At 42.5% G+C, this 14,390-nt stretch overlaps 1 protein-coding gene across 7 annotated transcripts in view; it reads right to left on the bottom strand.

The window, feature by feature from the left end:
• Positions 1–14,390, bottom strand: part of TRPS1 (transcriptional repressor GATA binding 1) — a 263,798-nt gene that overhangs the window by 165,834 nt on the left and 83,574 nt on the right. For 6 of the 7 annotated variants that reach the window (XM_077351624.1, XM_077351628.1, XM_077351625.1 and 3 more), the window contains one exon: positions 8,107–9,230. In XM_077351624.1, coding sequence (XP_077207739.1) covers positions 8,107–9,230 — 1,124 coding nt within the window. The remainder of the gene's footprint in view (positions 1–8,106; positions 9,231–14,390) is intronic. The other variant, XM_077351630.1, reaches the window with a different exon arrangement.

Below are 14,390 nucleotides of genomic sequence, written 5' to 3'. Positions count from 1 at the left end.
CAACTTTCACAGTCATACATTGCAACTGGGAAGACCATAGCCTTGACTAGACTCACTTTTGTTGGCAGGGTGATGCTATTATACAGATAAGTAAATAAATAATATAGGAGGTAAGATGGCATGATATAGCCCAGGGGTGGCCAAATGGTGGTTCTCCAGATGTCCCTGGACTACAATTACCATAGGTCCCTGCCATCATCATGCTGAAAGGGGCTCATGGTAATTGTAGTCCATGGACACCTGGAGAGCCACAGTTTGGCCTCCCCTAGTATAGTCTGACCTCATCAGAGCTCAGAGGCTAAGCAGGGACAGATCTTGGGTAGGAGACCTACAAGGAAGACTGCAGAGGAAGGCAATTGGCAAGCCACCTCTGCTTCTTGCTTGCTTGAAAGAACTACCTGTCAGTTGCAACTTGATGGCACTTCTGAACATAAATAATAATTCAAAGGGCTGTGCATGAAACGTAGTAAGCGTAATTTAGCTGGACGTGTGAAGCCATTTAAGTTCCCTCCCCTAACCAGGTTTTCAAAACACACGCAACTATATATACCACGATCTTCCCATTGCCCCCACAGAGATTTCCTCCATATAGGAAAAATGTCACAAGGGAACCGACCCTGACTTTAGTCAAATGGGATGGTGTGGGAATTACCCTCTATCTATGCATAACCAAAAATACGTTGGCATATTGTCATGAATGGCAATTCCAATCAGTGGAAAAGGTATTAAAAACTTTGTTGTCACCAAAGGTAACATGTAGGTCTGCTATTGTTTTGTTTTGTTTTTAAGGAAGTATTGTTACAAGTGCCATAGTTTTTCCTCTCACTTATTTACCCTATATCAGGGGTGGCCAAATTATGGCAGGGGCACATGGGAATTGTAGTCCATGGGAATCTGGAGAGCCACAGTTTGGCCACCGTTGCCCTATATGAAACGGGTAGGTATTGTGCTACAAAGTGCAAATGACTTATAATATTTCAAATGCTGGATGGTCCACAGATTGTGGTACCTCAAAAACAGAGGGGATTAAAGCAAAAAATGTAACTAAGATGAAGGATTTACCTCCACTTCTGAAACCAACTTCTACGCAAACAAAATGCCAATTGGGTTCAAGGGCATTTACAGAGATTTAACCCTCACATGCTGCTTGGTTTCTTTAATTAAAACTTGGTTTCCTTAATCAAAACGCCCCATGTTGTTATCACTGTTTGAAACATTAAAAGAAAGGCCTGGAAAGTGCTCATAGCATTTCTGTAAACAATCTTTAGATGAGTCTTCATTCCAGCGATCCATAACAATTGCTTTCAGGACACTGAAATATCGGCCCACACTATTTAATCATTACATATTTTCTCTCCCACAAAACTTAATTACTTCAATATATAACCTGTATGGCATCAGCACAATTCCCCTGAAACGAAGAAGCAAATGCCAGAAGCAAAAGGGAAATTCCCAATGAGGAACATCTACACAAATTCCTCATCCGTTCCATGGTTCCCATTAACCATGGAACAGCATTACTGCCCCGTCAGTGACAGCCATGGTTAATAATAACCAGACCCAACTTCCAAGGACAATCATGGCTAGCATTAACAATGTCTAGCACCAATGCTCCAGCATTAATCCAACTGGGAAAAAGAATGGCAACTCGGTGGGGGGAAAGGAAAAGAGTAGGGAAGAGGCAAGGCTAAGCACAATCCCTTAAGCAAGTTTAGAGGAGGGTACAACCTGATTAGTGAACTGTTCACAAACCAACTAGGACTGATGTCTGCATAACCTGGAAATGTGCCAACACAGGGCTGCTGACAGGGGAGGGGCAATAACTCAGGGGTGGAATATCTGCTTTACAAGCAGATGGTCCCAGGTTCACTCCACCAGAAGCAGATGGTCTCTAGTTCAACTCCACTGAAACGCTGCTGCCAGTCTGATGAGACAATAGTGGCACTGACGGACCAATGGTCTGATTGAATAGAAGACTTCCTGCATTCACGTGGTACATGCTGTTCCCAACCTCCCAAACCCCGGGGAGTAGTTAGGGATCTACTATTACAGGTTATCTCCAGGTGACTTGAGATGAGATGGAGAAAACGGCTGCTTTGGAAGGTGGACTCCCTGGCATTATATCTCATTGACCATAGAACCATAGACTTGGAAGAGGCCATACAGGCCATCTAGGCCAACCCCCTGCTCAATGCAGGATCAGCCTAAATCATCCATAATAAGTATCCGTCCAGCTGCTGCTTAACGACTGTCAGTGAGGGGGAGCTCGCCACCTCTTTAGGCAGCCGATTACACTGAATGGTTCTGTGAATTTTTTCCCCTGATATCTAGCTGTTGTTTTCCACATAATTTAAAGCCATTACTGCAGGTCCTGTCCTCTGTTGCCAACAGGAAGCTTTTCCTGCCCTCCTCTAAGTAACCACCTTTCAAAATACTTCAAGAGAGCCATCATGTCCCCTCTCAACCTCCTCTTCTCTAGGCTGAACATTCCCAAGTCCCTCAGCCTCATTGGGCTTGGTCCCCAGGCAGCGGATCATTCTTGTCGCTTTCCTCTGAATCCTCTTCATTTTGTCCACGTCCTTTCTGAAGTGATGCCTCCAGAACTGCACACTCCAGGTGGAGTCTGGCCAATATGAAACAGTATAAAGTGGGACTGTGATATCTTCTAATTTTGACATGATGCCCCTCCCCACCCCGAAACCTGCCCTCCTCAGGCTTCACCTCCAAAATATCCAGGTATTTCCCCACCTGGCGTTCGTAACCCAAGGGAACCCACGAATTGGAAGGGAGTCAAAAAGAAAGGGAAGAGATGGGAAAGAAAAAGATATGAGAGAAAATCCTTTGTGAAGCCAAAAGGAGATTCTTTAAAGCTATGCTGCTCACACTTAGTGTGGGATTATTTCAGCACAAACTCCATACACAAAAGAGACACTTTAATTCACATTTGAATTTGGGAGTTGGGAAGTGTACACCGCTCCCTTGCATTATCTTCGTTTATTTGATAGGGGGGAGGTTTGGGGATTTTTTAAGTCTTTTAATGGGGATTTTAACAGGGTTGAGACTGTTGTGACCCACCTCGAGCCTATAGAGAGAGGCGGGAAATTAATAATAATAATAATAATAATAATAATAATAATAATAATAATAATAATAATAATAATAATAATAATAATAATAATAATAATGTTGGTTAAAATTGTCCTCTAGCTCATTTTTTGATCTAAGCCTTTTGAATATAAGAAATATTTCAATTTCCGTGTTTTGCCTTGGTCACTCAAAGAAGGTCTGAACATATTTCGTGTCTTGTTTTCAAGAAGCTTGCCTTGACAGAGTTTGGAGAACTCTAGAAACAACTATTTATGCACTGGAGGCTTTGCACCAGGCTGCAGGCTGGAATTTGTGTCGGCGCAGGTTGCCCTGCCTCTTCCTTCTGCACAGGGGAGCATTTGACCCAGTGCACCTCATCCACCCGGATTTGTGCTCCCACATGGGGGCCAGAGCAGCAAAGTTCCCAGTGCAGAAACAGTACATAGACACATGCTAAATCAAGATGATGGATTTACTCACCTTTGTTAATCCATATAGCCTGGCTATTTAAAAAAATAAAACATTCTTAAAATAAATGCAAGACAGCCAGATTTTCCAGGGAGAGGGAATAAGAAAAGCAGCAACCATACAAATGTTGTAGTACTTACATCTAAAAAGAGAGTTGATCATATGCTTTGGGGGGTAAAATATACGCAAATACATGTACACAGTAAGTGCTGGTTTGCTATGCCAGAAGGTTTAGAGAATCCTAGCCAAGATTTGTTTTGTTTTGTTCTTTGAAGCTTAAGATCCTAATTTTAGGTTCTAGAGAGCATATTTAGTCACCTAAATAAGTAGTGCGATTTTTCAACAGTATTGTGTACCATTGACGTCAATGGCAAATGTCTGACACTCAGTTCTTTTGAAAACTAGGCCAATAACCAAATGGTCTAAATATGGACTTCATAGTCTTAAAATTCCACTTTGGGGAATTTTTAAAAATCTTTTTAATCTGCGTTTTCCTGGGAAGGGACATCCAAATTTAACACACAAAAACGTCCGCGCTTTTAGGACGCAGCAATCTTCTCCCTCACTAAAAGCTTATTGGTAGGTGTTTATTTATTTTGAATATATGGAGAAAGTCTCTCTCATGTATGGTCAAAGGGCTGGATAGCAGCTTTCCCAATACGGCCCAGATCTGCCCTAATAAAAATAATTATAACAGCATGTAGGACACTGAATCTACTTTGCATCTTCAAAGCAGTTTGCAACAATTAACTAATTATTCCTAACAGCACCCCTACGGCCCATTTGGATCCAAGGAAGGAGAACTACATGCAGAAACTTGCTGCTTCTGCAGGCCCCAGTTGTTTGTTGAAGAAGAGCAGCAAGGCGCCATTATTTTATGGGCTCCTCAGATGTAGTCAATACAGCCAGGTGTTGAGCAATGCCCAGGTACTTTCCACTTTTCTCTAAACTGAAGGACTGAATTATCATGCAGGTATCCCTCTTCCTCCCTCCTTGTTTCTTCTCCACCTGGTCTTACACTGGAGAGCCAGCAGACTCAAATCTGGAGAACCAGGTTTGATTTCCCAGTCTTCTTTCACATGCAGCCAGTTGGGTGACCTTAGGCCAGTCACAGTTCTCTTAGGGCTGTTCTTGCAGACCCGTTCTGTTAAGAAACCTCTCAGCCTCACTGTCTCAAAGCAGCAGCTGGACTTACTGTAGATGCTTTAGTTTGATCCTGCACTGAACAGGGGGTTGGACTAGGTAGCCAGTATGGCCCCTTCCAACTCCATGATGATTTTATGATTCTACCTACCTCACAGGGGTGTGTCTTGTGAAGAAAGGAATGGAAAGGTGTTTGTAAGTCACTTTGAGACTTCTTGACCGTTTATGCACTGGAAACTTCACTGCCCCAGCTCCCATGCAGGAGCACAAATCGGGGGCAGATGAGGTGCACTGGGCCAAATGCTCCCCCATGTGGGTGCAGGGACAGGTGGGGCAACCTTCCATGACTAAAACTCCAGCCTGCATCCCGGCATGAAACCTGCAGTGCGTAAACGGTCAATCAGGTAGAAAACAACCGGGTACAAAAAACCCTTCTTCGTCAGGGTACTCAACTCAACACTTTCATTCAGATCACTTCAGTGTACTTGCTGGAGTCTAAGATCTGGTAGTCCCAAGTTTGGATTTCAACTCTGTTGGGGAAGCTTGCTGGGTGACCTTGGGCCAGTCACATTCTCAGAAAGCCAACCAATACATTACAGTTTTTAAAGAGTTGGCTCAAGTTGCCCAGACCCAATTCTTATTCCTTTCAGGCACATGGCTTCTTTTAAAAATGAAGGCTCACATGGGCTGGGAACGGTATCACAGGGAGAGGTTGGTCTCCTGCACCTGCCCCAAGTTATCTTGAACAAAACCCATGTCGGAGAGGGGGTATGTCACTGATTTTGCTACACCACTGGCACAGATACTCCACATGGAGCAGCAAAATTGGCACGTACCACCAATGGCATGGTTCTACATGAAGAATATGTGTTTTTCTGGTGAGGGAGGCCCGAGCCTTTCCCTCCCTTTGTGCTACCGTTCTGAGCTGCTGGGTAACTGCAGGGAACAAGAATTGGGTCTGGAGAACTGGAACCCCACCCTTTAACAGCTTTAGCCCCTCCATCTAACCTACCTCACAGGGTTGTTGTGGACATAAAATGGATATGAGGAGAATGATGGTAGATCCTTTAGATCCTTATTAGGGAGAAAGGAGGGGTATAAATGAGGTAAATCCATTCATTCATTCATTCATTCATTCATTCACTCGTTCATTCATGGAATCTAACATCAGATCAGAGCTTTAATTCATGTTTTAAAGGGGGGGGGGGTTGTCGTCAACAAAAGGCAACATGTTTCCCAATTTGTTTATAAGCAAAACCAGAAGACTGACCCCTATCTTATGGATAGGATTACAAACTATTTTTTTTAATTTAACAGCTCATAATTTTACCATATGACATCCCACTTGCAAAGGGCATTAGATCACATTACATTTTAGGAAGAAGGCCACCTTGTTCCATGGCAAAAGTGAACTTGGAAAGCAACCCTGGATCTTTATAAGTACCGAAGCTTTTGAGCTTTCTCAGACATAATAGCAATGACACAAAAGCTGTTTGCCTTAGCAGCGTTTCACTGGGATAGAAGAAGTTCAATACAAAATGGGGGAAAAAACATGGAGCTACAATGGAAGCAAATAAATATTTTAAGGCTATTTTGTGGAGCTGACAGAAGATGCCAAAAAAATAGGCATTCGGGCTTGGATCCCACCTAGAATTTTCACAGGCACAAAATGGGTGTGATTTTGCCCATTCCACCTACCCACATACCACCTCTATTCTCCCCAAGCTATTCCTGGGGCTCCCTGGTTTCCAAGAACAGCATTTTGGGGGTACAGTTGGTGCTGCAGCAGGAAGGGAGAACCAGAAAAAATGGGTCTGGACTAGACTGCCAATGAGAACTGTAAGATTACTTCTATATAAATATCTAGGTCCTGTTCTAGATAACCCAGCCTAGCTTAATCTTGCTAGATCCTGGCCTTGTCAGGCCTAGTATCTGGATGGGGGAACACCAAGAAATAGCAGGGTCACTACACACGGGCAGGCTATGGCAAACCACCAAAGACCAGTGGCCATTGGGAGACCTGGAGTTAAGTCAGATTCATATGCAACCTTCAATGGATTGCAATCTCAGGGCACTTGTGGTATGCTGTGAGTCAATAAGACATGCTTAAAATAATACTTGGACTGCCATCTTATTTATGGCTTTATATGGAACAGTCCCTGACCTGGATAGTCCAGGCTTATCCAATCTCATTAGACCTCAAAAACTAAGCAGGGTCAGCTCTGGTTAGTCTTTGGATTGGAGACGACCATGGCAGACCAGGCTCATGACGTGGAGGCAGGCAATAGCAAACCATCTCTAGACATCCCCTTCCTTGACAACCCCACGTAGTCGCCATAAGCTCTGACTTGGCAACAAAAGGGTGCACATGACTATGTATATTTATTTCCATTTCTAATATGTACAGAAGGACTTCCATATCAATAAGATTTAGACCATGATGCATATAACCCCTTAGGTGTCTAAGGACTTCCCGTTCCCTGGTGATACACAACTGCTATTCATAGTCAAGAACACTTCCCATACTGAATGTCACACTGTGGTATCCATGGTTATAAAACAGACTGTCTCACAGGTACCTCTTGTATTCTCATACTCCTATGGTGGAGAAGAAAGTACCATCCCCAGACCACCCAACCCACTTGAAATAATGCACAGTGCAAGAACATGGGTTGGAAAAGCCAGCATGGTAGAGTATTAAAGTGTTGGATCTCAGATTATACACTTCTGCATGGGAAGCTGACTCAAGTGACCTTGAGTCAGTTAATTTTTCTCAAGATAACCTACTTTTCAGGGGTAGAAAGGGAATACTGCTGGGAGCAGCTTTGGACTTCTCATGGAAGATAAATGGGTAGATCTATCTAATATATCTATATGTATACAGCAACTTAAGAGATCAGCTGATTCATGCATAAACAAATATGGAAGTCCTCACCCTATTCCTCTTGTGTTTGCCCAAGGGGAGAGGACTGCACGCTTCTATCGTATTAAAAATTAGTTTCCAAAGGTAGCTGTAATGGTCTGCATTCCAACAGCTAGCTGCGACTCCAGTGGCTCCTAAGAGTCCGATGAGGTTTTCGGGGTATGAGATTTCAAGAGTCAAAACTCTTCTCGAAATTTCGTACCCTGAAAAATCTTATTGGTCTCGAAGCTGCCACTGGACTCAAATGTATTGTTATTGTTGTTGTTGAATTTATTGCCTGCCACTCTGGGGAAATCCGGCCCGTGGAGGGTGACAGAGAAAATGGTAACTAGAATCCCCTAAAAATCCCCTAAATTGATTTAAGTGTATCAATGACTGCAACAGGAAACAACCCTCTTGATACCACTTTAGCTGGTGGACAGTGGCCTCTTGTTATTTGTTTTGAATACTACGCACACACGTCAACACACACACAAGCGCGTTACCTGTAGTGTCGAGAAATCTCCTCTTCTACCTGAGTGACAAAGTCACATTTGGTACACGAATGTTCTTTGCTTTCTTTGACAGTCAACAGCCCGTCCACCCCTTGCAGGGCATTGGCTTCTTGCTTGACTTCAGAGGCCTGGGCTTCGTGTGTGGTTTCATAGTGAAGCAGGAGAACGTCTACATCAGGAGTGGAGAAAGAGCACTGGTGACACTGATGCTTGACTCTGGAGCCTCCTGGCATCCCAGGGGACAAGTGCAAGAGCAAGAGAGCACAGTGGGAACAATTACTTTTCCTGCAAGCAAAAGGATAAGTAATTTCTCCAAGGTGCTTTTCTGGGCTACAAAGGCCTCGGGGGCAAAACTGACAGTGTTTAATGGTACACTTGTGAATGTTGTGCAGCTGCTGATAATGACGAAGAAGAGGCCCCACCACTATTACATCTGGGCCATGGCTCTTAGAGTACCTAAAATCGCAAAACTGACAATTGTAGCTCGTCACCACGTTGTCCTCCGCTCCTGAGCTGGAGAAGTCTTTCCTTTTTGCCATACTAGAGCCCTTGTCAGTCTTGGCCGCTAACTCTCCATCTGCATTTTTGGCTAAGTCATTCTGATTAATGACCGACCCCCTCGACAGCTTGTCATTCCGATCTGGGTGAAGGCCCCCTGTCTGGCTCCCCCCGTGGTGCTTGCTGTAATGTTCTAACAGTTTGAGGGAGCTGGATGATTCACAACTAAAGCTGCAGAATTTGCACCAGTAGTAACTGGACGCATCCGTACCGTTTTGTCTTGAGGGTTCGAGAGGCTTGATGGGCACCGAATAACCAACCGGCGTGTCGTCTCCGGCTCTTATGGTGATCTTGTCCTGCCATTTCCCCAGATCTCCAGCCTCGCGAACGGTGGGAGCGGACTTGCTGGAATTCTTCTCCGAAGCTTTGCTGGATTCAGAAGCAGGAAGGGGGGATTTTATTTTGTTTGGGTGGGCCTGCAAGAAGTGCTGCTCCAGCTCTGTCGAGGAATTGCCCATGTAGGTGAAATTGCAGAACTTGCAGCGGAAATACTTGGTGTTGCCCTGGCAATCTGGAGTTTTGCGTCCAATGCCAATAAAGGTCCCACCTAAAGTCACCTGCAACAAATTAATAGGAGAACAATCAGCTGCTGCCTGTGCTTCTTTCCATACATTTATGAAGAACATAAGAAAGGGGAGCAATCAAGTGCTAAATCTTTGCTTCCTGTAGAATAAACTACTGTGAAAGGGGACAACCAACACGTGTGCTTTGTTCATTTATATATTTTGATGATTTATACACCAGCCTTCTCCTTGCGGTCTCAGGGCAGTTTGCTTAACAAATTAATAGTGGTACAATAAATTTAGGTTTTAAAATACATTAAATAATTTAAATTAAATTAAATGCATTAAATATTTAGAGTCAAAAGAGACCGGGGTTGCCATTAAGTATGTGAATCACTAGAGCTCATAAGAATTGAACGTTAGGTCCATGGCCTAGGAAAAGGAGGCCCCTCGTTGACAAACCTGAGAGGGCTTCAAAGAGTAAAATTCAACCCACTTATCAGTGGTGGAAATCATACCTGCCTCCACTGCTGGCTGCCGTGTCTTCTTTTCTGTTTGAACAGAAACTTCAGAACATCAGAAGTGAAGGAAGGAATGAAAGCCAAAGAGATCAGGAAGCCAAGAAATGCCAAAGACTGGCATTCCAGAGATACTTGGAAGGAAGGAGAAGGAACTCAAGAAAGAGATGTTGATGGGTATGGTAGCCACTGGGACAGGGCAGATTGGAGAAGCACAGATGAAAAGGTCCATGTGGGACCTATCTGTGGAAATGAAGAAAGCCCTGGTGGAACTCAGCACCAAGCTGGATGAAACAGCAACTTTAGGATCTCCTACACAGGAGAGAATGAAATGCTAAACCCCGGGGCTGCTACTAGCAATTTGTGGTGCATTTAAATATCTTTTTTTTTATCCACATTAGAGAAATGAACAAATTCTTTTAGCAACCTGTTACAAGTCAGACAGATCAATGAATAGGAAGACGAGGGAAAGAGGGAAACAGTTTTCAGTTTCCTTTGCTCTCATATGAGTTATGTGATCAGCACCATATTGTGCTTCATTCTCAGGGCAAAATCACTTGTTGGACTGGAGACTGTCCAGAACTGCAAATTCCCTCCGAAGACTTCTCTGAAACATTACGAGGAAACATCTTTTGCTCATTGGCTCCTGAACTAAGAGATAACGTCTATGTTTACCCAAAAGGGAGATGCCATTTAAAGAGATGGCCAGAACCAAGCCAACTCCAGCCCACCACAACTTAAAATGAAAAAGTCGAAACTAATTTTAGCGCACAGAAAATGCCACACAATGTGTAGTGAGGCCCTAGGATTTCTTAGTGCAGAAGTTCCTTAAGGAAGAGCCTTAATTTAGCAAAAAATAGAAGAACCAAAATAACAAGCAACAGAGAACCTTGGCTTTGCCTAGAAAACATGACATCACTAGGACTGAGTTGTTTCACCATCCTCATGATCTAATGAGCACTTATCACAACAAAAAAAGAAGGCAAACACTGCCTCAAGGAACCCAAAGTTTCCATGGCAAACAGTTCAGGGCCTTTCCTTGTGAGGGCCACACCTGTCTTGACTTTAGAAGAGGATTTGCTGCTCCTGAACGTATGGACTGTGACCTTCAAATGTCTATTTGAGGAAAATCCTAGAAGCATCATAGGGACCCATGTTACTTCAGGATTGCAGTGTGGTAAGAAAGCCAAGTCCTGATCCAGATGTCTCTGGGTAGCCTGATATCATGCAGTCTCAAAAACTAAGCAGGGTCAGGTTTTGTTAGTACCTGGATGGGAGGCATCAAGAGACAGGCAATACCAAACCACCTCTGATCGTCTCTTCCCTTGAAAACCCAATGGTTGAGGCTTCCAAACTGTGGCTCTCCAGCAGTTAATGGACTATAATTACAATCAACTCCTGCATGATGTTGGCAAGGGCTCATGGCAAATGTAGTCCATGGACATCTGGAAAACCACAGTTTGGCCAACTCTGCCCTATGGGGACACCATGTTGGCTCTGATCTGACGGCACTTTACACAGTCACATACACAAGCCAAGGGAAGGCAGATGGGGAGACAAGGAACTGAAAGGGGGAATCCACCCTCCCGATTCCAATGTCGCTTTCCTTTTTTATCTTCTCTCGCAAGGAAAATGTACATGGTATCCATTTTTAAAAAGTCATTAATCCTTCAGAAACACTCAGTACCCACTGCAAGCCACCCACCAGCTCCTCCAGCTTTTCTTCTTAATAAGCAGACACGTAACTAAAGGGTAGATTTCAGCAATGTACCTTTTTGGATTTTTTTTTTAACTCTCTAGTGAAAGGCTATAAATTTTCGACACCACATACTCCATAATGGAAAGGCAGGTTTTCATCTCCCTCGTCCCTACTACTTTTTTCCCCCGAGTGACTGTCTTATAATGCATTAGGCAAATATAGATATACTTCTTTCCCTCGCCCTCGCGCTGGCAGCTGTGCCACAAAAGGAGCCATGCGATCGCTGCTCATTTCAGAATGACACCATATGGAAAGATTAAGAGGCACAAAGAGCACTCAATGTAAACATTTCCTTTTTCTTTTTGGAGGGGGAATCCATATAATATAAATGCCTTTTCAGCTATTTAGCTGGAGAAATTATGTTGCTTCTGCTTCACATGCCACCTAGGCGAAACAGAGCCTGGATGGTGAACCAATAAATCGCTAAATGGCATCGCAAAGAAAGTTGATTTGGGCCTTCTTGATTAAATAAATGCCATTTAAAAAAAAGTGACTCCTTCCCTCCGTGAAATAAGTAAAGACATCCTAAATAACAATCATTCAGACAACCAGCAGGAATAGGACAGGTCTCATGGGCCAGAGTTCTTAACAAGGAGACACATTGGAGTTAAATAATGCCTCATTTTTGTACAGGGTCTGATGTCTAAAATAGGATACTGATATTAAAGCACGGCAATTACTTTTCCAGCAACGGCAGATGTGTTTGAGCCATCACTGAACCACAAGACTTCAAGCAGCAACCATAGGTGACTATCTGTCAGAGTAACTGATTATAGCATCACTACCCAGAATCCTTTTGTCCCGAAGAATCAGGCAATTCCAGACAGCAAATCAGAAGGCATCACCTGCTGTAAGCTGCATTCCCCTGTGTCAGTGTGGTTTAGTAGTTAAGAGTGTCAGACTAGGATCTGAAAGACCAAATTTTGAATTCTCAGTCTGACATTGAAAATCGCTGTGTGACACTGGGCCCGTTACCAAATGAAGCAAAACAGGGCTGGGGAACAATGTAATCTGATTTGAGCCCCCTCTGGGAAGAAAGATGGAATATAAAGAAATAGATAAATAAATCTTGAAAAACTATTGCTGAGGGAGGCCCCAAATTATATTTCCAGATGACCACTCAGTAGGGTAGCCCCCTTCCAGCTGATCTGATTATGCCAGAAACTTACAAAAGTTAACTAATAACAGTGGTTTCTAAAAGGTGACAATGGAATCAATCCCACTTCTATTCTATCATTTCATTGACCAAACTTTATTCATTTATTCATTTTTAATTAAGATGTTTATACTCCCATTTTTCCTTTCTGTTGAAATCTTCCTACAGTTTTAGGAGACTTCCTCCAACCTAAGCAGCTTTTGAAGAGAGCCACTTAGAGAACAGCCAGATCCACCTTGCTGTATTTTGAAAGGAGAACTGTTGGATTAGTAGATTTCAAGGATTTTTATATTGTTTGGGTTGTTTTTCTCTACAATTGCCCAGAAAGTGGGCTACAATTTTCAGGCACAAAAAGTTGCAAACTACACATATTAGTGGACATTGTGGATACCTGCCACCCATCCTGTTTTCAAAGTTTCACTTATGATCAGTGATTCTCACCTTCAACTTAAAGAAAGCACCAAACTAAACATTGTTTTACCTTTTCATGTAATGTTTCCCCTCCCCCTATACTTACCAAATAAATATATCCATTATTTTTACCTGTGACATCATTCCGAAACTTAGAAACTCCCACAGCCACTGTTAACCAGTGTAGAGTTAATTCTTGTAACTTTTCAGAATGAGAATGGAAGGGATCCAGCATGTATTGTAAGCAAAGGATACCGAATGCCATGCAGTGGCAAGCAAAGGCAACCTATCCATTTGTCTCTTGCTTTGAAAATCCTATGGGATTGCATTAAGTAGGCTGCAACCTGATGGCATTCTCCAGCACTACCAAAGCACTATGGTAGAACAGTTTTGAGTGCAGATCATGTGCCATTCTAAAAAGATCTACAGCTTTCCAAGCCCAATGACTTCATGGCATCATACGATGGTACTGTACCAATGGTATCTCATTTATTTCACTTTTCCCTACATGGGAATTAAGTCTTGTTAGGAAAACTCATCCATGCCTGTCATCATAACTGGTCTACTATATTCCCTTTTGTAGCCAAATGCTTCTTTGTTGTTGTTTTGGTCTTTCCTAGCAGACATCTCAGGTGTGAAAAAGAAGCATATTCGAGCATTCTCTGTGGACTACCATCACAAGTCTTCCCCACTTGTTTGAATATTAGAGAAGTAACCCTAAAAAATGCAGTAAGCCTAATTCCAGAATGTCTTTTTTCCCCCCTTTCCTCCTCATCATTTTCTTCTTTCACTACCATGATAGCAGCATTTTATACCGCTGAGAAGTGGAAAAAGAAAGTGCAACTTGAACCAGTCACTATTTTTCATAAACACATCTGAAGGTTTTGAAATTTTAAAAATGTGGCTTTCATCACAAGAAGCATTTTATAGATGTGACATATATTAAAGATAAATGGTTAACTTATTGTGAAATATTAGACCTCTAAAGAGGTTGTAAATTGAAATCAAGAGGCAACTTGATAAGAGAAGGATATAATCAGCAATGTTTTCTATGCACAATTATTTAAAAGACTTAAAACAGATAAAATATTGCATGATTTTGAAAAGATCGACTGCATTTGAAATGAAGTTAGGCACAAATGATGAACATGTCATTGACAAAATGCATACACTTGTTGAAATATGAAACAGAAAAGGAACAGGTGAAGGAATGTATGACAAAACAGACTAAGAACTTTGAGTACTATGTACAAATGGAACAATGGGGAAAATGTGGCTTAAGGGTGTTAAATTTAGTCTTAATTTCTAATCTTAAAAGAATTCTTAAAATAATTTTTTTATAAAATGATATCTTGATAGTTTATGTCTCC

This window comes from Paroedura picta, chromosome 9, assembly GCF_049243985.1.
Source record: "Paroedura picta isolate Pp20150507F chromosome 9, Ppicta_v3.0, whole genome shotgun sequence".
Classification (NCBI taxonomy): domain Eukaryota; kingdom Metazoa; phylum Chordata; class Lepidosauria; order Squamata; family Gekkonidae; genus Paroedura; species Paroedura picta.
This window is presented reverse-complemented; position numbering and strand designations above follow the sequence as displayed.